At 37.4% G+C, this 27,425-nt stretch overlaps 2 protein-coding genes across 5 annotated transcripts; one reads left to right on the top strand and one right to left on the bottom strand.

The window, feature by feature from the left end:
• Positions 1 to 1,527: 1,527 nt before the first annotated feature.
• On the bottom strand, positions 1,528 to 27,107 carry LOC135693110 (uncharacterized). Of its 4 annotated transcripts, XM_089111655.1 has the most exons (7): positions 22,541 to 27,107; positions 13,102 to 13,179; positions 12,221 to 12,307; positions 8,710 to 8,925; positions 4,374 to 4,575; positions 4,187 to 4,253; positions 1,528 to 2,084 (listed from the first exon to the last, which is right to left on the bottom strand). In XM_089111655.1, exon 1 carries the CDS (start codon positions 26,637 to 26,639, stop codon positions 25,542 to 25,544), a length of 1,098 nt encoding a protein of 365 aa, XP_088967781.1. In that variant the 5' UTR covers positions 26,640 to 27,107; the 3' UTR covers positions 1,528 to 2,084; positions 4,187 to 4,253; positions 4,374 to 4,575; positions 8,710 to 8,925; positions 12,221 to 12,307; positions 13,102 to 13,179; positions 22,541 to 25,541. The 4 variants fall into 4 exon arrangements, with proteins under 4 accessions (XP_088967781.1, XP_088967779.1, XP_088967780.1 ...); XM_089111653.1 differs by having other exon boundaries at positions 4,187 to 4,575; XM_089111654.1 differs by lacking the exon at positions 4,187 to 4,253 and having other exon boundaries at positions 4,298 to 4,575.
• On the top strand, positions 4,971 to 12,098 carry LOC135693094 (uncharacterized). Its single transcript, XM_065211481.2, has 9 exons — positions 4,971 to 5,199; positions 5,494 to 6,850; positions 7,022 to 7,661; positions 8,058 to 8,111; positions 8,492 to 8,641; positions 8,752 to 9,189; positions 9,874 to 10,012; positions 10,623 to 10,978; positions 11,721 to 12,098. Exons 2-9 carry the CDS (start codon positions 5,505 to 5,507, stop codon positions 11,919 to 11,921), a joined length of 3,324 nt encoding a protein of 1,107 aa, XP_065067553.2. The 5' UTR covers positions 4,971 to 5,199; positions 5,494 to 5,504; the 3' UTR covers positions 11,922 to 12,098.
• Positions 27,108 to 27,425: the final 318 nt, after the last annotated feature.

Raw genomic sequence — 27,425 nt, 5'->3', positions numbered from 1 at the left:
TTTCTATTGTCTTACCGGGTTACCCTTTAGTTTTTGCCTTTCTGGGGCTTTAATATCAATATGATTGAGAGAAATAGAACATAGATGCAGTTATCTATCGACTCAAACGCTTAAAAAGCGAATGTCGAGCGATTTTCGTGTGTTTTTCTTGATTAAAGCAGATCGGGCGACGGGCGGCTAGTGACAGTTTAGAGAATTTAGTACATATCACTAGCCGCCCGTCGCCCGATCTGCTTTAATCAAGAAAAACACACGAAAATCGCTCGATATTCGCTTTTTAAGCGTTTGAGTCGATAGATAACTGCATCTATGTTCTATTTCTCTCAATCATATTGATATTAAAGCCTCAGAAAGGCAAAAACCAAAGGGTAACCCGTTAAGACAATAGAAAGTTTGCAAGCCTGAATATGCCAATGGAAGGGGATTCCCAGACCTTCATATCGAGGAAAAGTGAAGTTGCAAAGATTTTGTTGCAATTAATCCCTTTGTAAAAGATTAAACAGATTCAACATGCAAGAAGAGAGTGTGTAAACGGCTGTTTATCGACTCAAACGCTTAAAATGGGAAAATCGAGTGATTTTCATGTGTTTCTCTCCATTAGAGCCTGAAGGGCTACGGGCGGCTAGTGACATGTACTAAATTTTTTCAAAATGTTTTGAAACCAAGAAATAACGGTAAAATCGCATCAAAAGCGACTTTAAAGTGCATGTTTAGCACGTTAAATGCTTACCCCCGCTTTAAAACTCCAAGAAAATACCGTTTTTCAGTAAAAAGTGTCGGCCGCCACCGCATCTACGGGTTTGTACAGGCCTTGACGCTGCGATGCAAATTTGAGAAAATTTGAAAAGTGCACTTTTCAGAAAAATCGATTTTAAAAAGAAACGCGAGCTTCAAACAGAGAAAGCTATATATCAGAATTTAGGTGATTTTTGCCTCGATTTTTAGAAAGTATCAGCAGATTTTTATCAGCTGTTTTCGATTTTTAAAGTCCAAAAAACCGTTTTTTGGCGATTTTCGAGACAAAATCCTTAATAACTCGGCTAAAACTGGTCCTAAAAATACGGGAAATGGCTCAAAAAATCGAGCATCGAACGGCCCGTCTCATGAATTAAACTAGAAATTCATAGCTATTTTAGTTTAGGAGTAAATCACCAAAAACTGAGATCTTTACAAACTCGGGGAATCACAAGCCTATTGTTTTTTCTGAACTGCTTTGTGCAATCCTGAATCCCCCTCGGTCAAAACTGAGAAAAAGTGGAATAACTTTGTCAAAAATGGTCCGATCGTCTCAGCGAAAAAACCAACAGAACGGGCACAATCTCCTGCATCCTGTGGTATAACGCATAAATTGATACACTGTATACTTTTGCCAGAAATGCAACATTTAGTTGAAACACTGCCTATTCAATCGGAGACAAAAGGCTCTCTTTGTGTAAAGAAAGGAATGTAGTGACCGGCTTGCGAAAACTGTCAATTTTCCAAGTTAGGAAAAGCAGGAAAAATAAACGAAAAATATACACGAAGAGGTTAATGTCTCAGTTCATCATTTCACAATTCAACGAAAAAATCGGCTGAATAACGAAGCTACAAAAAATACTTCTCTTGAGCAAACTACCAATTCAAAGACTTCTCACATTTAACAAAAGAAATTCAATAGACGATTTGTAAAGCTAGAGGCTTGGCTGGGGAGGTTCTCTCCTCGCTCAAACTGGGTAGTCATTAAGAACATAATCGATCTTAAAAGGAGATCGCTTTTGTTTAAAATGAAGCCATTCAAATGGAGGAGTTTTGGAGGTGAGCGATTAACGGTTAATCGGAAATGGTATGCTACGATGCTGGTTTTCTGTTCAGTGGGGGTAGACGTGCATCAGTTTTAAAGATTACTTGAATTCTCTTAAACTGAAAAACAAAAAGCTAAGATCTGATTAAGACCGGCTCTTTTTACATGCTTTACAATCATATAGTTCTTGGGTCGAGCTGAGATGTCGATAGCGATGCTTATGCTGTAAGACACGGCCCTACCAGATATGTGTGCTTTGATCAGGCAAACCCTCTTGAACGGAATCGTCACTTTCCAAGAAGACCTGCAAGTAGAATTTATACAACTTAGGCAATGATTGAGAGAAAAGTTTCAAGCTTATCCTGCCATTATTGTGTAGAATGAATACATTGGTTTTTGAAGGCTTTGCTTTTTCTAGCAAATGTCCCCAGTGACTTGAGAGAACAATTACGAACAGAGTACTGCAAAGCCTGTGTGTATATTTCCAATAACATCGATGCATAGAAAGTAGAAAGGAGAGGAAGGCTTCTCAACTTTCAACAGCCAGGCCATCTCTTTGCATTATCATCTTTTGGTTTCTATAGACCCCATCTGTGGGTAAAAAGAGATAGCCAAAGGGTGACAGCCCTTCTCGCCTAAAGCATCGACCATATTGGAAATCCTCAAAAATGTTGCTACTCTGTTGACAATTTTAGAAAATGTTTTCTTTAGTATTTTCAATTTGCATTCCTGCACTACGTTCTGTTATTAAATTTAATGGTCTGTTTTTGAGAAAGGTGCCCTTAAAAAGCCTTGATTTGGACCTTCATTTCAATAAGGCAATATTATAGACTCAAATTTTCTGAAATGGTAAAAATATTCGTTGATTTTTTATCTAATATTAAAGGAAAGAGGATAAAATCAGCCTCCATTTTTCCAGGAGCTAAAAAAGTGGCTCCATTTTTCAGATTTCCCTTTTTTTCAAAAATGTTCCTATTGAAAGTTTTTTCCAACAAAGAAAGTAACCAAAGCCGAATAATGGAGAAAACACAGGAAAACCTCCAACGTGTAAAGAAGAGTAGACACCCTTCTAACCATAAAATTTTCCCGCGTCACAAATTAGCGTCGAGTATGCAAGATTTTTTGGAGAGTAGCAGGGGGGTGGGGTCTTAGTAATGATCTTGCCTGAATATTATTGCTTCATTGAGACAGGACTGCTCGTATTGGGCTTGAAAGGCCAATTACTTTTGGGGGCTGCAGCCGTTCCTGCTGGTCATCCCTGATTCTTTGTTTCCTACGCTAATGTCCTCACTTACAGAAAAAAATTGGAACTTTTCGATAAGATGCAATACTTTAGGGGTAGACTATAATCTACAATGTCTGCTTTTAAGCTGATGCCGATTGTAATTCTGAGAATTGCATAGTTGTTTCTCTCACTTTGAGTAAGGTGATAGTATTTCCAAATGACCCTTTTTTAAAGGAATTTATTTTGAATATATTTTGTTATCTACAACTTGTGACATTAAAGGTTGAAATTTTAATCTTGCTTCTTATACAAGGTGAATATTCTCAATTAGTCCAATTTCTTGCATTTCTGCATTCTTCATTTGGTTAAAGCTGCCTTTCTATCAAAAGTTTCCACAGATCATTCCTTCATCTGCAAAAAAAATTCCCATATCGTTTGGGTTGTTTGACTTTAACAGATTGAAATTTTTAAATACAGATAATGGATGAGTTCTTTTTGATACGTGATCTTAAGCCCAATCTCCAGTGAGAAAAAAAACTGCGAAATGCGAAAAAGTTCGCGCGAAATACGTCTTAGGCATGCGCATTAATCTTTTGCTGGGATTTCTCGCGAAGAATTTCTCTGCGAAAAAAAGTTAAAATGAGTTTAACTTTCTCGCTTTTCGCTTACGAAATCCTTCAACAGCCAATCATATTCCGTATTCCTTTGTCACGCTTCCAAACTTTACATTCCAATGTCGTGAGGTCAACAAAAGCATTCAAAGGAATTTGTCGCGTTGAAGTATTTCGCAGCGAAATTTCGCAAGACTTTTTCTCACTGGAGATTGGGCTTTACATACTAGAAAATGTGAAATTCAAGTAAGATTATTGAGAACAACCCAGAAAATTAGATGTGATTATAAATGCAGGCTTAAAATGTTGACAGTATGTTGCTGTTGCCTTGGTGTGACAAAGTCATTACTCTGCAGTCCGCTTCTCTGTAATTTGTTCTTATGGATGCATGCGTATGTTATGTGATATGCCTAAGTTTACAGATTTTTAGTGAAATACCAAGATGGCAAGAAAATATAAACCACAAAGCATATAAAACATGGGGAAAGGTTATTGTATATGTTTCGTTCATCGCAAATATTAACTAGGACCTAATGAACCAGAATAAACCTACTGAAGATATAGACTCACATTGTCACCAACGTCTTGTCTAGGTCCTGTATGCTCATTGTATATTCAAAGTTTTGCCTATCAGATCCTAAATTGAAAAGCAATTCAATGCCATTTATTCACATTGTTTACCATGGTTTCTGGCTTCACATTTTTTAAAACATGAATTCATTGTAACTTTTTAAATCTGTGAAGAGCCATCCATAACCTCATCTCATTCTTCCAATGGTTTCTACGACAGTAGACAAAAAGTCAGAAATGATCTCTGCTAAATGTCTTTCAGGGACACAACCAATGGACAAAGACATTTCACGAGATTGTTTCATTTGCCTCGAATGCCAACGGTAAGCTTTTCACTTAGAAAAAGACAGCTCCTTCGCATTTGATATCCAGCTTGTTACACATCTGACCTGAAAAGTAGAAAAGTGTTCTTAATGTCGGTGTCCTAACGAAGCAATTCGTGGGACATAGATACTGCAGACTTGTCACTTTTTATGATAGCTTGTTTAGATTTAAAGCTGAGCATTGGAGAGCTTCTTTTCATCTGAATTTGAATCGCATTCAGTTGATGAGTAGCCAAAGTCCAATTTTGTCATTGTTGCCAAAGCAAGGTTTATCCTTGTGCAAGGAATTTTTTAAAACATTGGATAAAAAGTGACTCATTCACTAAAACAACTCCCAAATACTACAATGAACTGTCATAGATGGACGTTGTAAAACAAAGAGATACTACAACTAACGCCTCCAAGGCAAGTGACCTTTACAGGTGGCCTGGGCAAGAATTTAATGGGAGGATTCATGCACAACAATAGGGGACTTGCCAAGGTAAACCGCTTTGCGAAAGGACGCCGTGGAGAGTTTCTTGAAAGTCGTCATTTATTTACAACTTTGGTAAGGCAGGATGACTTTTCAAGAAAAATAAGGAGACCCACAAATTGGAAGCAGCAATACAAAGGAATAATGCTGCATTATCAACCTGAAGTTTGAGTTGCGACATTGTTTCATACATCAGAGCTCTCGGCGAAAGTTGACAGGTAACGAAGCCTTGAGCATTAAGACTCTTCATCAGGACTGTTGTTAGCGTTTGTGTTTTGAAGAGTTTAGAACTCGAAAACTGTCCGGTTTTTGAGCTGTGGGATCAGGGTGCCAGCCACATTTAATGATGAATAGGCCTCTGTTGATGATATGCTTATCTTCCATCATCTGAGGCTTATCAACAACAGTGAAGGCTTGTGGTGTTTAGGAAGAATATTATCAAGATGATTACGTACAAATATTTTCCTCATTAACCCAGCCTGTTTTTATAATTACACTATTATTCCTAACAGTGAAACTAGAAATGAGCAACAAAGCAAAGAGCGTAACATTCAAAGCTGGAAGAGAAGAGAGCGACACCCTTTCAAGTAGAGGCCACACAGATCGCAACAAAACTTCACCTTACACAAAGTTTATATTGACTGACTTCGATCCAGAACCATTTACTGTTTCCGACAATGGCAACAAAATTATCGGCACTGAAATCGCACTTAAAGAAGAGTTGCTACTCATCTTTAAGCGTGAAAAAGAGGCCATGGAGGCGCAGTATGTCAACAAAGTGCAAGAGCTTCTTCGGGGATTCAAGAATAAGAAAGCTGAATGGGAATCTGTTGTGAAAGAGGAGCGAGAATTTCTTGAGCAGGAGTTGGAGAACGAAAAAGCAGACATTCATCGGTCATTTGCTCAGGAAATCTCAAAAATGACAAGAGATTTCGAAACAGAAAGAATTGAAATGGAAAAACAGCATGGTACAAAATTGAGTCAGCTAGAAGACAAATTTCAAGAGAAGTTGAGAGAAGAACAAGATAGACATGAAAAGGAAATGAAAGAAATGAAGAAAGAAATAAAAAATGAATATGAGTTAAATATGAAGATGGCAATTGAAGAAAAACATGCTCAATGGAGACAGAAGTTGGAAAATGAAATTGAGGATTTGAAACGAAAACAACAACACGAGAAAGATGACATCGAAAGAAGGTTCGAAGGTGAAAAAGAAAGGCTGGAAATCAGATATAGAAATGAGATCGTTGAAGCAGAAAGAAAGTTTGAAAAGATAAAAAATGAAATGGAAGAAAATTTTGAAAATGAAAAACGGCGAGTTCATAAGGAATGGCTGAAGAAAGTGGAAGAGCAAGAAGATGAAATAAGTAGAGAGAAAAAGAAAAGGAAAGATGTTGAAGAGAAATTGCGCAGGGAAATTCAAATTGTTTCTGATATCGAGGATAAAAACAGAAGAATCACACAGCAAAAAGAAGAAGCGGAGAGAGCCTTTGCAACGGAGAAGACAAATTTACAATCACTAAATGCGATGCTCAAAAATGAGATTACACAACTCAAAGAAGAGATTGATCGATTGAAAAGAAGGCAGCCTTCTCCATCACCTGAAGCTGCCCCTTCACCAACAATTATACTGCAAGATCAGAGACGGGAGCAACAAACACAGCAGTCTTTCAATTCAAGGGCAGACTTGCCACCAAATCTGCGAGATGACTTTGATCGACTTTTGAATGAATACAAAGAAAACCTGAAATCAAAATACAAGAAAGAGAAAGAATTGGTGGAAGATAAAATGGAAAATGAAAGAAAAAGAGTTAAGGATGATTTTGTCAGGGAAAAATCTGAATTGGAAAAGAGGTTAACATTAGAGAGGTAAGAACAAAATATTTTCTTTTCACTTGCTTGCTCATATGTCCATTTCGCATTGACCATATGCAATAGCTAAACTGCGTTGATAAAGCTGCTAGAAGTCTAGAAGTTAATGTTGTAACACTTTGGTTGCACATGGATGTCAAGTAATTTCATAATTTTAACTTTATGCAGAGAGAAGCTGGAAAAAGAGATGAATAAAACGCGGGAAGAAATGGAAAAGGACATCGAAAGAAAATTGAAAACAAAACAGCTTCAAGATTCACTTGCTGTACAGCAACAGAAATTTGATGAGGCAACACGGCGTCTTGAAGATGAAGAGAGAAAAAGGAGGCTAGAGTATGGAAAGGAGGCTGAGCTGGATAAAATTTCAAGCTTGTTTAACGAAGTAAAAAGAGAAAATGAAGGTCTTAAAATGAAAATATCTGCTTTAGTGGAAAACAACAATTTGTTAAAGCAAATGAAACAAGAGAGTCAGGGAGAAATCGACCGCCTAAGAAGGACAATGGATGATCTGCGTACTACAATTATAGAAAAATCACAGAGAGAGCCCGCTGCTGCCCCGCAACCACCACCTCCACCGCAACGACCTGAATACCCGATAATAATGCCCATCACGTTACCAGAAACGAGACGCGATCCAACACCTGTTCCTCCTGCACAGCCAGTTCCCTCTCCGCAACCACCAGTCACTGTAAATGTGCAGCAACCACAACAGAATGAGAGGGAGAGAGCATCAGCAAAAAGTGATGAGTTTGAAGGGGAAAAACGAAGACTGGACGAGCTGCGAAGAGGTCTTGAAAAGCAGGAGAGGGTACGTAACTCTTAGCAGAAAATTCCAGCAAAGAGGCTCGTAATGGGAATACTAACATACTTTCAAGACAGCATTTGAAAAAGAGTTCGAAAAGATCTATTCCAACCTTTCAAAATGCTTAATTGGATTATTGCACAGACTCTCGTGTCACCTTTCAACGTCTTCTACTCCATAGACCTTTCTGATTTCTGTTTGACTGCAACAATGACTACTCTAGATTTAGAAGTGACAGAAACGCGTGGCAAATAATCATGTGGTTCTTCTTTGCAAGTCACGATAAACTTGGCTGTAGCTGTTAGCTATAACATTTTAAAGTAAATTAAACCATGCTTTCTAACCACTGAAAGCTATTGAGAGAAAGATTAGCTCAATCGAGATTTGATTTCTTTTTCACAGGAATTGCGAGAGCAGCAGAATATAGAAAACGCAGCTCGAATCGCAGTGGAAAGAGTACGTATTTTGTTGTAGTTTGAAACAGTCTAAATACACAATTGATTCTGCCTCAAAGTATGTTGAAATATTAAAGCTTTACAATAAATGAATGATCTTGAAAATTGATTTTATTGAGACAATTGATGTCAGACTGAGACGTGTCAAACCCAGATTACTTCATGAAAGAGTTAGATGTTAGTTTGTGACAAAAATTAGAATAAAGATCAAATTAAGTTAGATTGTGGCTACATTTTTGTCTTTCTACGTCGCATTATAATATGATTAGACAAGAAAAGCTTTTAGTATTTGCAAAAGTATTGCATGTTGTAAAATCAGGCAGACAGTGACATTTGAGTGACAAAATGGGTTCATCTGGCGAGCTTTTTGTTCCTTTGCAGTCTCAGTCCCGCTATGACTCACTGACGGATGACAAAAGACGCCTTGAAGAATCACTAAAGAATCTTGAGCAGAGAGTGATTGCAATGCAGCATGATATGGTCACGTTAAAAGAGAGAAAAGAACAACCAATCACGATCAATCAGCCATCGGTAGGTCACTTAAACACGTAATCAAGTTCTAGATTTACTAACCAATCAGTTAATCAGTCGACACTCACATAGCATCATTGATCAAAATCGGTTTTCTTTTTCACTGACAGCCACCACAACAGCCTCTAGCTCCTCCTCTACAGCCGCAACCAAGCACACCAACGCAGACAATCCACATTCCAATTCCAACTTTCATTCCCATTCAGCAACCTGCTTCTCCAACACCGGCTGCGCAGCCACCACCATCACCGACTCCTGTTGCTCCACAGCATAACGTGCAAAATCTAAAAGACAAGATTAAAACGCTTAAAAAAGAGAAGGAAGATCTGGCACAGAAACTGCAAATGACACAGAGTGATCTTAGAGATGCAACAAGAGAAAATAACATGCTTCAAAAGCAGATCACGGATTTGGAGAAAATCCTTGACAAGTTAAATGATAAACTGGAGCAGGAGAACAACAATTTGCAAAAAACGAAAGAGCAGCTTGATGATGAAAAGCAAAAAGGAAGGAGAGCCGAAGATCAACTTGAAGGAGAGAAGAGAAAGGTGGGGAATATTTGCTTATTAAAAAAAGAAATAATTTGAAATTTAGTGTATGATGTGCCATCAATTTAATAGGAATGTCAATTACAACACGCCCCTTTCGACTTAACAGTCAATGAATATAGGATCCTTTTAACCCTCTTTTAGAACTTTGACTAATATAGCTGTTAAAAAGGATTTGTGTCTTATCCTGTTTTTACTGCGGACCTACATAAAAACTTCTATTAATGCGGATAAAGTACTAAGATGGATAGAGAGAAAAATTTAGAGTTAAGGAAATTGGAATAGATGGGAGTGTAAATCAATCTACAGAAAACGCTTTAATGAATGAATATTGTGAAGTGTCCAATTTATGGTTTTCATAAGATTATACAGGGTTTTGAGATCACTGAATTTCAAAATACAGATTTTGATGTCACTATTTCTCTTCATTTTAAAGAAAAGGCGCAGAAAACTTATGCTGTTTCAAAATTCTTGCAAAGTAGCGAAAAGTCTTTTATGGTCTGATATGGCCTAAATCTTTTTAATTGTTTGCTATATGTCATAAACCCATTAAAAAAATTCCCGAATGATTGTATTCTGGTTATAGACTTAGGATAAGAAATTCACCCATAGTTAGATCTTTGTTTCAGAATGATTGTAGAAGAAAAAAAAAACAGTCTTAGAATGATTGTAAAATTTTTGCAGACAGAAGACCTGAAGAAAGAGCTTGGGGACAAAACACAGCGATACGAGAAGGAAATGAGAGAGCTGCAAGACAAACTGGACCACGCTGGCAAAGTTATAGCAACACTGGAAAGCAGTCAGTATGCAGATAATCAAATATGTAAGTATTCATGTATATGTAAGTTTCTGCTGAATATGTTTAAAGAATAAAGACAAATGGAGCACTATCAATCAATATCGGTTTTGATCACCAAGTAAATGCTTGCAACTTGCTTTTTAAATATATCTTAACTGTGTCAATATTTTTACGTTATTTTGTGGCAGAACAAAAGCACGACACTAACAAGCCCATATATCAGTACAAAATGTCTTGGTTTCTTCGTTATTAAGCAATTCATGGCTTTTGTCAATAGAAAATTTTTCTAGAAATACGGAATGATTCTTCTGCAGCAAGTCAGTCTGCTGTGTTGCTAAAAGAATCTGCAATTTAAGGGCGCTGGTCAGAACTTTGTTTATGGCAATGATACTAATCGACAGAAAGAGAGAATCAAATACCCTGGTTCCTTCTTTATTAGAGATAAAACTTTGCAAAAGAAAGAATATGGAATCCAATAGTGCTATTTATGGCTTTAGGGGCCGGACGAGTCATGATGTAATTGTAAATGGGTCTGGGGTTCCAGTGAAACAAACATTGCATGTTTGAGGAGATGCAAGGTGCACTGACATAGCTTTAATAAATAACAAAAGTTAAAGCATTGGTAATTTTTTAGATCAAAATGGAACAGCCAATCAAGAGCAGCAGCTAAGTTCTTCGAAACAAAAGCAGCAGAAGCAACGAAAAGCATCCCGTCAACCGGTTGAAGAAATGATAAATGCATCCGAATCCGGACCGTTATACGAGTCTTCCCCGGATTGGAATTTTCCGGACGAGGAAGAGCAGCATGCTCCAATGGATGTTTTTCTAACCGAAAATGAATTCGACTATCCGGAGCCGGTTAAAGGCAATGACCAATCCCAGGATACTTTGAAAATCAAGGAGCTTGAAGACGAAAAGCAAGATCTTCAGAAACGATTAAGTGAGGCAAAATTCGCACTGGATGACTATACATCAAAATTAGACAACCAGGTAAGAGAATAGTGGAGTTTCTGTTCACGGTTATGAGAAAATGCTTAAGATTAAATTTTGATTGAGCAAAAGAACAATTTTGGTAAAAAAATATCATCACTTCAAGATTCATTAAGTCAATGATACAATGAAAGAAGACCAGGCATAAAAGTCAGTAAGTAAACCTATAAAAGCAGTGATTTTGAGTGACAGTAGAACGAACTATTTAAGATCAGGAATAACTAAAAGAACTTGTGGATGATCATGAAATATCCGCATAACATAGAGAGTATTTGTCTTAAATCAGCTAACTTAAATCAGCAAATGATTATAAGCTTTTTATTATCAGAATATCAACATTCTGCTTTCAGTCGGACAGGGAAAGATATTCCACATGTTGTTACACTTTTGGGGAATGATTTTTTGTCACCTATGTGTATCATGGGGCACAACTTTTTATGTGAGAAAATGAACTGGTGCAGGCTCAATAATGAATTGGAAACTTGGAAATGCACAACAAGTACAAGGCTCCTCAATCATGTTTATTTTCTAACGATTACGCTCAGTAAAAAATTTAACAGATATTATCATGATGAATAATGTTCACTGAATATCATGCATATGAGAATTGTAGCAATGCAAAATTGCACAGAATGTGCCCTTGAAGAAAACAGAGGGCTCTTTCAAAAGTTGCACGAGGTGTTTTACAGAAGCAGTGCAACTAGTTTTGATTTTTAAGTTCGAGAAACAATTTATCTTGCAGCTAAAGACAATTGAATCTAAAGCAAATGATTCAGACAAGATGGTTCGAAAGCTGTCAATAAAAAACGCTGGCTTAAGCACAACTGTGAGAAATCTAAGTGAAGAGAAAGACCGGACTGCCCAACAGAATTGGAAGCTGTTGAATCAAAAGTTGCAGCTGCAGAGATTGATTGAGAGGCTGACCAGATTACAGGCGAATTGAGAGAGACCAAAATACTCAACTTTTAACACAGATTAATTTTTTAAATCTATTTCAGATTTATAAACCATGCACAAATGTTTATGTATTGATGCACTTTTTTTATTTCGCAGCGATAAAATCGGCAAAATGTATTTGTCTTAAAGAAATCTTCTTTATCATGTAGGATGTTTAGTTAGATGGAAGTTGTCAAATATTTATTGTTGAGCTCTTTCTGAAGCCTGAAGAATAATAAAACACAATTGCAAAATATCTTTGGTACATTTTATGCAGTATGATATAGATCAACATATTATAATTACCAAAGGTTTTTTGATCAACTTTGCACAACGTGGAGCTCCTGTCACAATGACATCTTCAAATATGCAGCTGTTTAAGTCAACGTTCGGCTAAAAAGAAAAATGAAACGTTTACATCCTACATACAGGATAAAAGTAAATAAAACAAAAATGGTAAACTTTGATAATCAATTTGAACTATCTGACAAGTACCACTGAAAATGCTGCTCGTATTTTGGTTACTTCAGGCACCGCGGAGAGTTGAGGAAAGTGGGGGGTCTGAAAAAAATGGGGGGGGGGCTAAAACCATATAAAAAGAGGCTTTACTGGTAGTTTATTACTTAATATTTGCCATTTTTTGCAAAAAGTTGGGGGGGGGTTAAAGCCCCCTCAGCCCCCCAGCTCCGTGGTGCCTGTACTTATTGCTTAAGGTTTTTGTAAACCGAGGAAGGAGCATATACACTTTTGAGTCTCGCAGCACAGATATTCAAACATTACCGCTCACACTAGAAGCAGAAATGGTAGATAAGAGAAATTCAACTTTTGGTTGTAGCTGTCATTAAGATTTTAAATTCAATTTGCTACTTTAATTACTAGATATAAAATACAGTTTTACAGACTTCTTAAATGAATCATCGCTATATCTCTATTCCCTTCACCATATTAATTTTTTCATATATACATATAACATTGGTACATAGGCCAACCTAAATACGATTTGTTTTTAAAAATGCATCTATGAAAATAATATACATAACGTGAAAAAACTGGGAATTATAAACAATAATGATTTACAAAACAGGACTGAGTTACAGAGTCTAAATAAACTAATCAAAGTTTTCGATTAAAAATGAATTAAAACATAACAAAGAAGTAAATCAATTATTAAATAATTCGATCCTTACAGTCTTGCTGAGGTAAGATTCCATCACCAAGGCTTTTGTCTCTGTCTACATATATGCTTTCGCAAGTTGTTTCTAGAACTAATAATGTTGAAGAGGAATATAATCAAGCCAATTATAGAGAGTGGGTAATTTATCAAATTATTTTTAGGTCGAAAGGAATCGAGAGACCGTGAGCTTACACGCGTTCATATTGTTACACCATGTATGAAGCGTGCACTAAGTAAATAGGCAGGAAAATTGATTTGAATTGGAAGCATAACGTCTCATATAAGGAATCAGGGAGAGCAATTCTCCCTAAAAAAGAAATCATTTCATTATCACATTTGAGATTTCAATGAAGTAAGTCATTTTTTAACCACAAACATAAAGCTACTTTCTATGATGTCATAATTTGTGATTTGCTGGATTTAATTTTAAAATCAAGAGAACGGTTTGGTAAACTAACTGATATCTTTTATAAAAAAGGTTATTTAAGGAGCGAAGCACTAGGGCAGAGGAAACAAAAAATTAAGAAGCTTTGAGCTCTGGCTCGGAAGTTTTAAGAAAAATCACACTTTTTTCATTCTTTAGAGATCAAAATAACCTTTCTTGATTTATTACCAGAAATTTATCCTTGTACTTCGACCAAAGAATTTAACAAAAGTGTATATTTTTGAGAAGTTTTTGAGTAATTAATGCTTTCAAGCAAAAAATTTTCTGCTGAGAATTTCCAAAATGTTACTTTTTATACATTAAAGCTTTTTAGTTTTCTACGTTGCTTATTAGAAACAAGTTTAATTAAACATTAAAACCGGCGTTCTAATAAATTTGTTAAATCTTGAAGGTGGAAATGCCTGATTTCACACAAAATCGTTTAAAAGTCGTAAGAAGGCAAAAAATTGTAAGAAAATAAAGCAATTCCATATATCCAGTGCCCAACAATTGGAAAAAATTAGCCTTCTCAAAAAGATCCGGAAGCTGCCATCAGCCCCCCCCCCCCCTGTTCCAAATATCTTGAGACAGCCAGAAAAAAAATTTGTTTAAAATAATTAACGACGTTTCGAGAATAGCCCGTTATCAAGTAAAATTGAAAAGCGATGATAGAACTAAAAAACGTTAAAGGAATATGGAATTCGACAAATGGAATAGGAAGACGGATATAAGAGGATGGAAAAGAAATATATGGAAAAAGCTAATAAAAATAAATATATATATACGCAAATAAAGAATTTATGTATATGTATATATATGCACACTAATATGAAGAAAAGAAAAAACAAAGCATGGGCTCCGATACAGGTTGGAAAGTGGAGGGGCCAAGATAAAATATAACAATCATAACAAAAGGTTTTAAAAAAAGCTCTATTGTTTTGCAAAAAAAGCGAGGGGGCCTTGGCCCCCCGGCTCCCCCTTCGTCGGAGGCCCTGCAAAGAAAAAGGAGAGGGAGGGAGGGGGGGTTATTGAAAATACGTAAACTGTTTATTAAGTCCAGAATGATATAAAGTTCCAAGTTTAAAAATGATTCGTTTTCCAGTGACTTTCTCTTTGCACAGGCACCGCGGAGCAGGGGGGGGGGGCTCGGGGGCCATATTTGGAAATGTTGCTATCAGGATCACTGTCGTGTTTGTTGTTGAGGTGGATTTTGTTCCTGACATTACGTAAATGCTCGCCAAACCTGTTGTTAATCTGGCGCGATGTTTCACCAAAATGCAACAAAATTATCTTGAGACAGCACCTTGATACGGCAGGTTTTTGTATTCTATTGAAAATTATCAATCTACTGAAACATTTTTTTCAGACAATATGAGCTGCATATGGCAAGCATTTGTCGAAAAGATGTTAAAATCCGGTACAAGTTTCATCAACTGAAGTGTGAATTTTCTCAACTTGTCACTTTAAGGAGAATGCTGGTGACAAAGTTCATTCATTTTTTGCCAGGGTGTGATTCACTTTGAAATCAATGACCAAACTTTTGATAAGTTCGGCTACTTTTGGTGAATTATCGAACAGGTGTCCGGAAACGGTCCGGAACAGTCACAAGTCCGGAAACACAAATGAATTTTTGGTACTTGTTGTGAGACTGTTTGATACAAATGTCCTACAATAAGGCATGTTCAAAACATTTCTCTGACTAAAGGAATGCTCGTTTTGGATATCACAAAGCCAACCGATCCTCTTGTTTAATATTTTGAAGAACTACGAATTTATTATGATTCAAATTTTCAAAATGTACAAAAAATCATATAGATGGCTGATCCATAAGAAACTTGCCTGTTTTCGCGTTTTTTTTTAGAAGGAGGCCAAGAACTCCCCCAATCATGGGGCTGGCATCTCCAAACGGGAGCGGGGTTATAATTGTTGTAATTTGTTCAATATCAATAAAAATCTTTCTTTGCTCGACATGACGAAGGTTCTCCTTCGACGAATGGCCTAGCATACTCTAAAGAGCAGGCATTGGCCCCCCTAGCTCCAAAAATGGCGCACCCCCAGAGTGTTTACTTTCTCCAATACATCAAATCTTGTCTACACTGAAATCTAAAACTTTTTTGCACATCCAATTGGATTATAAAATTTGCAAGAATTTGCTTGTGAGGTGGTTTTCCTGGAGCTTTACTGAAGAGAAAAATGGAGGAAAAGATTTTTTATGAAGAAGGAGGATCGATATAAAATTTGCAGAAACCAAAGTTTATTTAACAAACTTGACTGCTCAGTTGAATCCTAAACACAAACATTGCGATAGATAAGAAGCGAAAAGACAGCAGTTGAGTAACGTAAAAGTGAAACGGGGCACCAGCTGGTGACAAGCTACGATCCTATCCGACCACCCGCCCCTAATCATCACTTGATCGTTGTGTAGTTATTCCCCGCTGACGTATACAAGGTTCATAATAGGCCTAAATGAAACACAAGTTAATATTTGATGTGGTACTGTATTGTAAGCCCATGACACAGCGTAGTTCAATGGCAGGGACATCTCAATGGTAACAAACTGGATATCTGCAGGGGAATAAATTGCTAGACACCACATGCAAAAAATACTGGAGCTAAAAATTAAAAGGCGGCCAGAATTAGTGAATACCTGTTTGTCAGCGAAGACAGAGGCCTTTTAGGATGGATATCGGAACCAAATAACACAGCTGATCCAGGATCAGAGAGCATGTGAGCAGTTAGTCTTGCAAAGAGCAAATTAGTGCGGTTTTCACTGCCTTTTTCAGAGAGTTGCTTTTGCATCCTTTCAGAAGGATTGACAGTGAATGTTTCTGGAAGAGAGAGACGAAAAAATTTAGAACCAGCTTGCTTATAAAATCGAAAATGGGAAAGAGTGTATCCAAACAGCGTGATATTGAAAGAAAATTCACAGATGAAAGGGACAAACTCTTTAAAGAATTTTTTTGTGCGAAGAAGGAAATACAGAGGAATTTTAACAGACAAAGAGGTGAGCTAGAGAACGCTTTTCACCTAGAAATTGATAAACTGTATAAAATTCATCAAGGCCAGATTAATACAATGAAACTGCAAATGCGAGATTCACAGCTCGGGGATTTCCACGAGAGATGGCGGGGAAAACTAAACAGACATCTTAGCTGGCCTATCGATGAAAGTACACCAAAGCAGTCACATGACACATCTTTGGGTGGAAGTACCGGATGCGGGCAAAGCGAGTCCGGACAGAGCGGGCAAACAATTGAAGAGGCCAAAACAACAGCTGATTGGCAAATTCTCGTCCAGCATTTAAAATTTGCTCTTAATAATCAAAAAGCGTTATTTGAAAATGCATTGCTAGAGGAGAAATTGAAGATGCAAAAATTGATTGAAGCCGAGCGAGCAGCAATGGAAGAAAGTGTTTTTAAACGCCTAAACCAAACACTGCAAAGTGCATTGCTTGAAAGAGAAACTTTTAGAGAAGAAAGTTCTAAATTGCAAAATATTTCAAAAACGATGATGTCAGACTGGGTGTTGATCAACGAATGCAAGAAAAGAAAGAGCACGCGTAGGAGAAGGTATGATAGTGATTCTGAGGAGGAGAACAGTGAAGACAGTGGGGTGGAGGAGAAGACAACGAACGGAGATAAACGAGGAAATTATTGGCGAATGAAATATATGGAAAGCCAGAAAAAAAACTCAAAAAGATTAACAGAGCTCGAAGAAGAATTCAAGGAAAAAGAAAAGTCCCTAATTGAAGAGCTGTCAAGAACTAAATGCTCGTTGAGGGACACTCACGCTAAAGAACTTAATGAAGTACAAACAATAGCTGCGAAGGAGCTTCAGAAGACTTTGAGGGAAGAGAGGCAGATTTGTAAGGGCGCCATCAAGGACCTGAACGAAAAATTGATATCAATGACGTCAGAAAATGAAGAATTAAAAGAAAGAATTGATGAATTATCATATTTACTTGACACAGATGTTAAAGACTTGAATGTTGAATTGGCAGAAAAATTAGCAATTCTGAACAGAATACTGTCAGATAAAGCTGTCGAATAAGTTTTAAAAAATTCTATTGTATACTTGAATGCATATGCCTATAAAGTTTTTGATAAAAGAGATTTGCTAGAAATGCAAAGCATTTTTTCTGGTAGGTTGGCGAGGGGCATAGGAGCCCAATTTTGCCGAGAACGAGAAACAGAAAATAGCTGATCCTAGTATATTTTTTAAAAAGTTTTCTGCGGGTCTTTTCGACCAATGAAGTAAGTTCCAGAGCAGGGGACCCTCCGTTCCCGACCGTGACACCACTGAATATTTTCTCTGATAAGAATCCATGCCTGAAAAATATCATACAAATTATAGATTGATTTTCGTTTGCTAGCATAATTGGTCTGTAATGCAAAATTGCAAGTCTGGTCAGGAAGTTGTACAAATAACAATCGTTAGTCTGGTTTAGTCTGGGAGATTCAAATCATTTGTCCAAAACTCAGAATAGGTTGCTAGGAAATGATCCCCAATATCGGTATCTCCTCTCATATCTTAAGCACTCATTTAAAAGTAATTTGCTTTGCTTTACTGCCACAAACGACAACAGCAAAATATTCAAGAACGATAAATCAACAAATGTCAGCAAGCCCAAGGCATTTAGGGGCTGCAAGTTTTATCTTTAACACCATAAGTGGGCCTCAGTCAGATATCTCTAAAACGAAACTTGCTGTGGGCGTGGCTAGTTAGAAGGGAGAAGGTAGCCAAGAAACTTAGACTGGAGCTCCATCACCACTAGTAATAAAACTTTTCACTTGTTGAGGAATATGACAATGAAACAACACTTAATCTTTCAACAAAGAATAGCATTAAGGTTCAAAGTATCCGCGAAAACAGCTTTGTCCAGGAAAACATTTATCTTTTAATAACAGACTTCCCAAAAAGAATAAGAACTGGATAATCTGAAAATTCGAGCAAAAAATCAACAAAATATTGAAACTTGAATAAGAGCACGACTCCCGAAGCTCGCTATTTTCCATGAATGTGATACAAAATTTTCAACGAAAACACTACAAAATTCTTCAAATTAAAGGGTTACAGTCTCTCAAATTAAGTCTCTCAAATTAAAGGGTTACAAAGCTTTCAATTGAAAGGGTGGCGGTGACAAAACTTTGGAGATTGCTGAGATTGCAGTTAACAGCCAAATGAGTCTACAAGGACATGACTCACAACTGGAAACAAGCCGAGTTATTCTTGAATCTGTGAAATTACTCTAAGTTGACATTCCGGTTTTTACGAGTCGGTAAGAAAATAGGCGCGGGACTCTTTATCCGGTTTGCCTCGTATTCAAATCGTGCTAAAAGCATTTATAACTGGAGACTTGACGGGTGACCCCCGGGAATAAAATCGTTTCCCAGTTATACTGAGCTCTTTTGTACTGGCTTTCAATAACCACTAAACGGGTGAAAGCCAGTATTGTGCCGGACAACCATTAATAATCGATCGGATTGCAACCTGACAACTTGTGGCGGAATTTGGACGATTGCAAATTCAGCATTCTAGCAAATAAGTTGATATAACAGTATATATATGAAAATAGCTGCTGTAAATTGTTTGTATCAACACAAGTAATAGAGACAATTGAAAACAAGGGAAATTAGAAAAGAACGTTTTTAGAAAAGTATGAGCGAAATGAAAGGACACATCAAACCGTCAGACTTGATAATCCAGAACATTGGCGCAGTGAAGGCGAGCAAAAGCAACTGCAAGATGGAAACTCCAAAGGACGTGCTCACAGACAAAAATAACGAAGGGAAACTTCGAGGAATCGTAGAAAATCTGTATGAAAAGTTCAAGAATAAAGAGCTCGAGCTAAAGGACTTTGAGGATATTTTGGAAGGTCTCGATTGCGATGAGAACGGAAATTTGCCAAAGCGAAAGACAAGCGAAGACTCGGAAACTGATTTGGACAGAGTTTTGCCTGTTGATTTTGAACTGGACTTTGAGAACGGAGAGATAACTGTCACTGAAACCTGTGGGAAAGAGGAGAAGGTTTGCAAAGTCGAAGAGAAAGACCCTAGAAGAGAAAGCAAAGGAAAAACATCAAAATTGTCCGAGGAGAGGCAGATTAATAAACAAATGAAACTATTAATGGGAACTTTTGAACAGGAAAAGAAGAATCTTCTGCGCAAAGTCGAGCTGGAAAAGGAACTTATTGCGAAAAAAGTTGCAGACGATTACGAAAGAAAATTGAAAGTAGAGAAAGACTTTCTGGGTGCGATCATTGCTGATCTTGTCAAAAGCGTGGAGGATGCCCGAAGCCAAGTGGAAGAGTTGAAGATGATTCGGGAACACGATAGAATGACATTGCAAAAGTTTTTCAAGAGAAAGCTGGCTGACGAAAGAAAAAAGTTAATGCTTGAGGTTGTAGCGAAGCAGGGCAGAGCTTGACGAGAATACCTCCGATCGCACGTTTGTTATCTGTAAGTTATCAACTCACGATTTCCTTTTACTTATGAAGATAAAGAAGAGTCGTGCCGTTCGACATCTTCATGTCTTCATTGTAGCGATTTTGGAAGGCAGCGTTTCTAAGACAACTGGAGGTCGCAAAACCTTACTGTATCGAACGCTGTGAAAGAGAGCTGCCAAAACGATTTTAAATAGAGACAAGAGACAAAGAGACATGGCTAAAATTGCAACAAAATGGTTTGTTGGATAGTGCAGATTCGACTAACTTTCGAGAGAAACAGTTTTAATCGTGCTTGTTATCGATCTATCCGACACAATGTCTTTGAAATCAGTTGGCCACGAAAATATTTTCAAACCAAAACAAACTAGTACGAAACACACCTACGCTGGGAACACGTGAGCAAATGAATGAAACGAAGGTTGTAGAAAAATTGCGTCATAGGGAGCGAGACGGATGCCTTATCAATGGCACGTAAAAAATTCTTGCTTTTCTTCGGATTTACGTAAGTAATCAAATAAAGTAAACAAAATCATGAACTGGTGATTGTTCGGTATTTATGTTTTTCTTAGTAAACAAAACAAATCATTATCGAGTCTTGGAACGTTTGTTTGTCTCGCGCCAGGAACGGGGGTCGGTATTCTTTGATATTTCCATGCCGAATCGTTCGAGCACCTGCGCAGTGGCTTCATGTCTGCGTTGCTGTGCACAAAGCAACGTGCGACATGGCGCAAAGACCAATCTTTTATACAGATTGCTCGCAACACAAAGAGTAGAAATTCCAATCCTGTAAAAGGGGGTCAACAAAAATTTGTTCTGTTTGTTTTTGGCTGACAAAATGCATACAAAATTTTAATGATGTGTTTGAAAATATCCAGAATGTAATTTGCATAAATAAATACTTGACAATTGCCAAATGTTGCCAGTGACGATGTTTTGATTATTGTTGTCGTAACTTTCTTCATATCTGTATATTTCACATAAGACCGTTTGTATATAAGAAATAAGCCTATGAAAGTTAATTTTTTTAACTCAATCCAATCGTCTCGGTAAGAATTCTTTTGTGACTATTTGTAAATAGAATTCTACCATTGTAAAATGCCTTGCTCAATCGAATCTTTCTGGCGCCCACGTGCTTCCAATCGACGAATCGTGTATTGATGAAATTAAAATTCCGTTTTAGTGTTGTGATTTAGAGTAGCTTTTAGAAAATGATTTTTTTATCCATAAACACTGATTATAAGTTCCCTGGGTCGTTTTCTCTTTTTGTCGGAGATATTGTATGTTGCTATGGGATGGGGTGGGCATGAAACCCCCCATGGAAAAATGCGTTTTAAAACGAATAATTTTTGCCATGTAGGGTACTTCGTCAGGAAATTTGCAGACTTTTCGGCAAATCCCCCCGCCCCCCTCCTTGAGCTTGTCACTTTGGGCATGGGCCTACTCATTGCCGGTAAGGTATGTATGGATGACTGAAGCCTTCACAGTAAATTATTTTTCCAATTTGAATGTAAAAAGTTTTCGAATTGAAATGCAGCACAATATGGTGGATGTACAGGATTTCAAGCTCGTAAAATTGGCTGGAAAAATAAGGATTATCTAAGCGAATGTTATTTGAGCTGCTAAATCGGGCATTGCCATTTTCGCATTTCGCTTGAGGCGATAAGAAAATCTTTGCAGAAATAGTGCGTGGAAGCTAAACTGCGAAAGAATCAAAAGATAGAAGGCCTTTCCTCCAACTTTTTGTGTAGCAACTGGTGTTTGGCATCGAACGTTGCTTTTAGGCCACAAAAGCTGTATGAAATGCAGGTAAGTCTGAAATTCAACTCAATCATAATAAGCTTGAATTTTGATCATATGACGAAATCATTTCAACTCCAGTGTAGGATAATTCTCTTTAAAACGACAATAGTAACAAAGTCAGATCTCTTTGAAGACCAAGATCACAATAACATGGAGCTACTGTGAATTGCTTGGTATGGAAGCAGGAAAGAAAGGATCATTTGCTCTGTATCGCCAGTTAGGCAAGCAACTATTTGGGGGGTGAAGTTGGGGGTGTAGTCTGATTGGAGACCTCTTGCTTGCCAACTCGGGATCGTCCCAGTTTTGCACTTTTTCCTGAAGGAGTTTTTGAACCTTTGCAAGCATAGAGAAGCAAACGTGAATTTAACTGTTTCTAGGTTAATTTACTTTAACCTAGAAAACGATCTTTAAGAAAACTGTTCAAAATATTTACTTTTTGCAATCATCTTTACTAGGGCAGATCTCACGAAAAGCTTCACACACAAGGAAAAGGCTGCAACTTTGCTTAATCAGAAGACTGGGGCAAGGTTTTGTTCCTGACCAGCTTTACGTTGTCATTTAGTTTAGGAACCAGTTGATTATTCATGACGAAAATGATTTGAATTGTCCGTCATAATTTAGTAAAACGTTCTGAATAACCATGGCTGTCTTTTTGATGAATATTTCATTTTCACACGACTATAATTCATCTTTAAAAGAGAAAGACAGAAATAGAGATTGCAGTTATTTACCTAAAAATAAACATTCTACTTTTCTTCAATTAAAGAAAAAATATGAACTTACATGTCATGTTTCACGGCCATCATCCAGCTTAGGCCCAACCTTTTCACTCCTCAATTCAGCTCATTGCCACACTCAAAACATTTTTATGTCGATTTTGAATAAAACCCTCAACTTTAGCAATATACCGGTCGATCTTATCCTTGAAGAAAAGTGCTTAGGCCCATACTTGCACGTGTTCGTTGTTTTACTGCGCATTTACAAGTACCTTCGATGCTCTTTGTTCCGAAGACAGAAGACGAAGCTCCCTTGAGAACTGACATCCAATAACACTTGAATCACAAGCGTCACTTGAATGAAGAAGACTATTGTGGATGGACTGAGAGATCTAGTGCGTTTATCCACAACAAAATTAAACACTGTGATTTTGAAGTATTACTGTCTTGGACTTAGGAACCAGGGGGGGAGGGGGGCAGAGGGTACTTGCCCCCACTTTTACGAAACAAGAGTAACTTTTTGCAGCTTACAGACTTCTTTGCCTACATGTATCCCCCCTTTTGAAATGCTTCCTACATCCTTTACCATTATTATTATTTTGACATAAAAGACATAAAGGGAGGTAGAACCAGAGCAAACAGGTTGTTTTCTAGACCCCAGACCCTTTAAGCGAATCGTTATGGCAACAGTAAAGTGAAAGCAAAACGCCAAAAAATTCGAGAAAATGCTTATAACCAATGATATGATTTTACAAAAAGGCTCTATTCTGCGAAAACCTGCGAGCATCTGCGAAAACAATAGTAACAAGAAAATGTGAACGGGAAAATGCTTTTGCTTTCCATAGGAAGTGCCATTGCCATAAAAACACAATGCAAAAATGTGATATGACGTTTACGTAATTTTTGGATATTGATGTTGTTTCTAAGAATGGTCATTCATTTCCGTGTCTCTTTGTTCCTGTTTGGTATTTATTGTTTATTTTATCTCCGCATTCTTAGACGCCCCCCTCTCTCGCTGACGTCAGATAATTCTAAATTTGTCTAAGCCTGGCGGTACTTTATAAGAATGGGTTTTTGGCGTCATTTATAAGAGGGCGCTTAGCGCAAATGTGATAGAGCAGGGAGTAACTCTATGAATAGAATAGAACGAAGAGCGGGAACAATAGTATGAAAGCAAATTAAGCTATTTGACGTCATCGGTCCCAGCTCCCTACAGCGCTTCAGGCGAAAGAGGGCTGTAGCGAATACAATAAAAAAGTTGTGCAAACGTGCTTGTGATTTTCGTACAGGATTTCAATCAAACGTCACCTACAGGTAGGCTCGTCCAATTATATATACTTTCAAGACAGCTTACAAGTGAATGAAAAAGACGTAGGACACCTCTATGCCACTTCTGATCTCTTTTTCACGGCAGTCATTCTCACAGGCTGGAGACGGCAGTCAATCGGAATGAGATTGGGCTGTTTGTTTAACGTGATATAAATCTTTGACAGCAGTTAGATCATAACTCACAAAGAATCTTAATGCAAGCGCTAACTTCATTCAAACCTGCCATATGATCTCTCTTAGTTTTCCATTTAATATTCATAGACATACTTGACTATGCAAACAGCTGGTGTATTAGGCTTCACATCAGACTCTGGAATACTGGATCTTATTAATTTTATATTATTGACAAGCACACAAATTTGCGATTATACTGTTAGATAGATAGATTATACAGTTTTTGACAATTTCGGGGAGATAAATTATCTTTCAAGCCTAGATCCTGTGGAAAATAATGTTCAAAATATGAATGGCAAAGACGTGACAAACTGATCAACGCTCACACTGATTGAAGGCCTAAATAAAGGCACGGGTGAAAACTAACCGTTGCAAGGGGTTTCCTTTGATTCGCCATCACACCTAAAGGCACCGCGGAGAAGGGGGGCTTGGGGGCAATAGCCAAAAAATTTATCAATTAATCACCAGTCAAGCCACATTTTTTCGGTTTTAGCCCCCCCCATTTTTTTAGACCCCCCACTTTTCACAAAACTCCACGGTGCCTGACCCATGGAACTAGGGAAATTTATAGCGAGAAAGAGAACAAATCGAGAAGTATACACTCTTTTATAATGTTTCAATTACAACTACAATTCCACTACGGACATTCTAATAATTTCTAAAGAAAATTTTCAATTTTTATTTACATTCGAAGGCGTTCATTAAATGACATGAATGAATAGTTACATTTCATGCATAATAATTTACTATAGGGAATCTTCGGCAATATCCTTAAACATCGAACGAGCAAAACACAGATTACAGGTTTGATGGTACTGTGGTGCAGAAAGTGAACTTCAATAAAGTGGGGGCTTGAATAAATATGACAAAGTAAAGCTCGTGAATAAACAATGGTAATCCCATCACTGCAATAATATTTATTTTTCTTTTTTCTAGGATTAGATATCGCATTTTTCTTTCATGCATCCTTTGAGATATACCAGAGCAAAATTGTACCTTGTTTTCCCACGCAATTCTGTTTTTCTATGACATGATAAAGATAGTTGTATCGGTGTGCAGAGTCAGGAAAACATTACGGTCGCACAGCCACTGACCGGAGGAAGGTCCACGAAAAACAATAGAAGCTCCAAGGATACGCCCAAGCCACGCCCATTTTCTATTGTTTTGTGAGGAAGGTTTGCCTTCTGGGATGTTTTTGTCTGGAGGAAGGTTAACAACTTTTCTGGACTCTGTCGGTGTGTTCAGGACTTTTAGAACAAGTTAACAAAACATGCCATGGACGATTAAGGATAGAAAGTTTCCACTTTCAACGTCTTAAAACAGAGTCGTTAATTCAACATGTACCCGGACGATGGGAAATCATAAATAAACACAAACAAGACAAATAAACAAAGTATAACAATTCAACATTTAATTAATGAGACCAAAGCTTTCTTTTGAAGGAGTTTGCCAATAACGTGCTACAACCATTAACCACTTTGTGCTCCCTCAAGCATCTTTTTCTGGCGTTGCTGACCTCTAGTTCTTCAAGACATTGTTGACTTACAGGTACCTGCAATAATGTGTTATTTACTGATTTGGTTTGCCACGTGGTTTAGGCCAGTTTCTCGAATCATTTTATTCATAACAGTATCAGACAAAGATTTTCTTAACAATTCTCTTTCCTTCATATACTTGGAACGAATTTCCACTTTCTCCTTTTCAGTCTCAAGCTTCAGCCGATCGATTTCCACGCAATAATTCCGGTCCATTCGTTCTCTTTCATACCTTAGAATATCAATTTCTCGCTCGTATTCTTTTATCGTTTCTTGCCAAACGTCAACTTCACTCTTAATTCTTTCTTCATATTCTCGATCTAGCTTTTTCTTGTACTCTAAGCAATTATTTTTAATCTCTTCTTCCAGATGTTTTTTTTCTTTCATAAATATTTCAGTTAATTCTTTTTTCTGCTGCCTAAAAACCTCTCCCACTTGGTAAAGTTCATCTTCCCCTGCATCTTGTTTACTTTTGACCCTGTTCTTACCCTCAGAGGTACCCCTAGAGGTAAACAAGGTGCCAACCTTTTCCAATTTAATTTTTGGTATTCCGTTTTCAGCAAAAATCTCTTTTAACCAAGTAGCACAAGATTCTTTGATAGTATTCTCACATAAATCATTTTCTAATTTTTTACATGCTGATGGTTCGTATCTCTTCAACTCCTTGATTAGGCGTATTAAAATTCTTCGCAGTTCCTCCTCTACTCGAGCCATAAGGTCCATCTGTTCTTGCACAGACTGTTTAAGAGTCTGGCGCTCCCTTTCGAAAATTTCTCGCTGGGATGTTTCTCTAGTGCTATATTGCTCCTTGCATTTTGCCTCAATATCGTTCATCTTACAATCCATTATTTTGGTCAGTTTATCAATCTCCGCCCGGTAGTCCTTGATTTCGTTCTCATATGCTCGCTTGAGCGATTCCTTCTCTCTGTTGAATTTCGCTTTCATTTCCTCCTTTTCTCGCTCGAATTCTTCAATAAGCGATACATGCTTCAACAGCATAGCACGGTGCGTATCTTCGGCTTCATCTTCTCCTAGAAAGGCATTATTTTCTGAGAAGCTATCGAAATACAACTTCAACTTCCCATATATTTCATCATCACACTGTGTTGCACGCGACTTGTATTCCATTTTATATTTGCTTCACCACATATGTTAATTCTCATCAACCAATAACCAAGTTTACTTCTCTGTATTACTTCGATTCCCACGTTTATTATTAGGACTCGTGTGACTCGGTCTTTGAATTTCTCATCCTTCGTTTAAGTTCTGCTTTCAAAGTTTAATTTGTTGCGTAAACGAATAACAATGACCGACTCGCAGCATACACTAACATTTGCTTTTCTCTTTGCATTTACAATCTAAGCAATACAGCTTCACGCCCTTTGATCCCATCACATTTGAGGTAGACACAAGTAGGCCCTTCTCCTTTCTCAGTGATCGAACAACACCAGCACGTGTTACAATACTTTAAAACAAAAGCCAGATCTTTGGTTTCCCAGTCGTTCTTTGTCTTTAAAAATAAAAGTGACTTGACAATTACCTTAAGCGAAGCGTGTCTAAATAGATGTAGCGCTGTCGAGGCTATACCTACATTGCAAAAGGTGAAGCAGAGACCTATAAAGGGACTGTCTCGTCAGAATAAGTCAAAAGATTATCGCAAATCGCCCAATCAGACACTTCACAATCGATCACGTGCACAACGACAAGTATCGAGCCCTTCCTCGATTCACCTGTTAAAATTAAGCAGCGAAATCCATTGTACTGCGAAATCAATGTTGAGATAATGACAAGGGAGAATGTTGATAGCGGTGATGACGATGGTGATTCGAGACGATAGGTTGTGATTGATAATCATGATAATGGTCGATGATGTAGATGATTCTTAATGACAATCATGAGTGACGGCGATGATCG

This window comes from Rhopilema esculentum, chromosome 11, assembly GCF_057945365.1.
Source record: "Rhopilema esculentum isolate cy_ngs chromosome 11, ASM5794536v1, whole genome shotgun sequence".
In the NCBI taxonomy this organism is placed as follows: Eukaryota; Metazoa; Cnidaria; class Scyphozoa; order Rhizostomeae; family Rhizostomatidae; genus Rhopilema; species Rhopilema esculentum.
Note: the sequence above shows the minus strand (reverse complement) of the source record. Positions and strands in the feature narration are given on the sequence as shown.

Bases quoted from the DNA above. Each gene is read 5' to 3' on its own strand.
- LOC135693110 (XM_089111653.1), bottom strand. From the start codon at position 26,639: ATGGAATACAAGTCGCGTGCAACACAGTGTGATGATGAAATATATGGG.
- LOC135693094 (XM_065211481.2), top strand. From the start codon at position 5,505: ATGAGCAACAAAGCAAAGAGCGTAACATTCAAAGCTGGAAGAGAAGAG. The intron at 7,662-8,057 runs GTACGTAACTCT...TCTTTTTCACAG, and splicing joins GTCTTGAAAAGCAGGAGAGG to GAATTGCGAGAGCAGCAGAA. The intron at 10,013-10,622 runs GTAAGTATTCAT...GTAATTTTTTAG, and splicing joins GTATGCAGATAATCAAATAT to ATCAAAATGGAACAGCCAAT.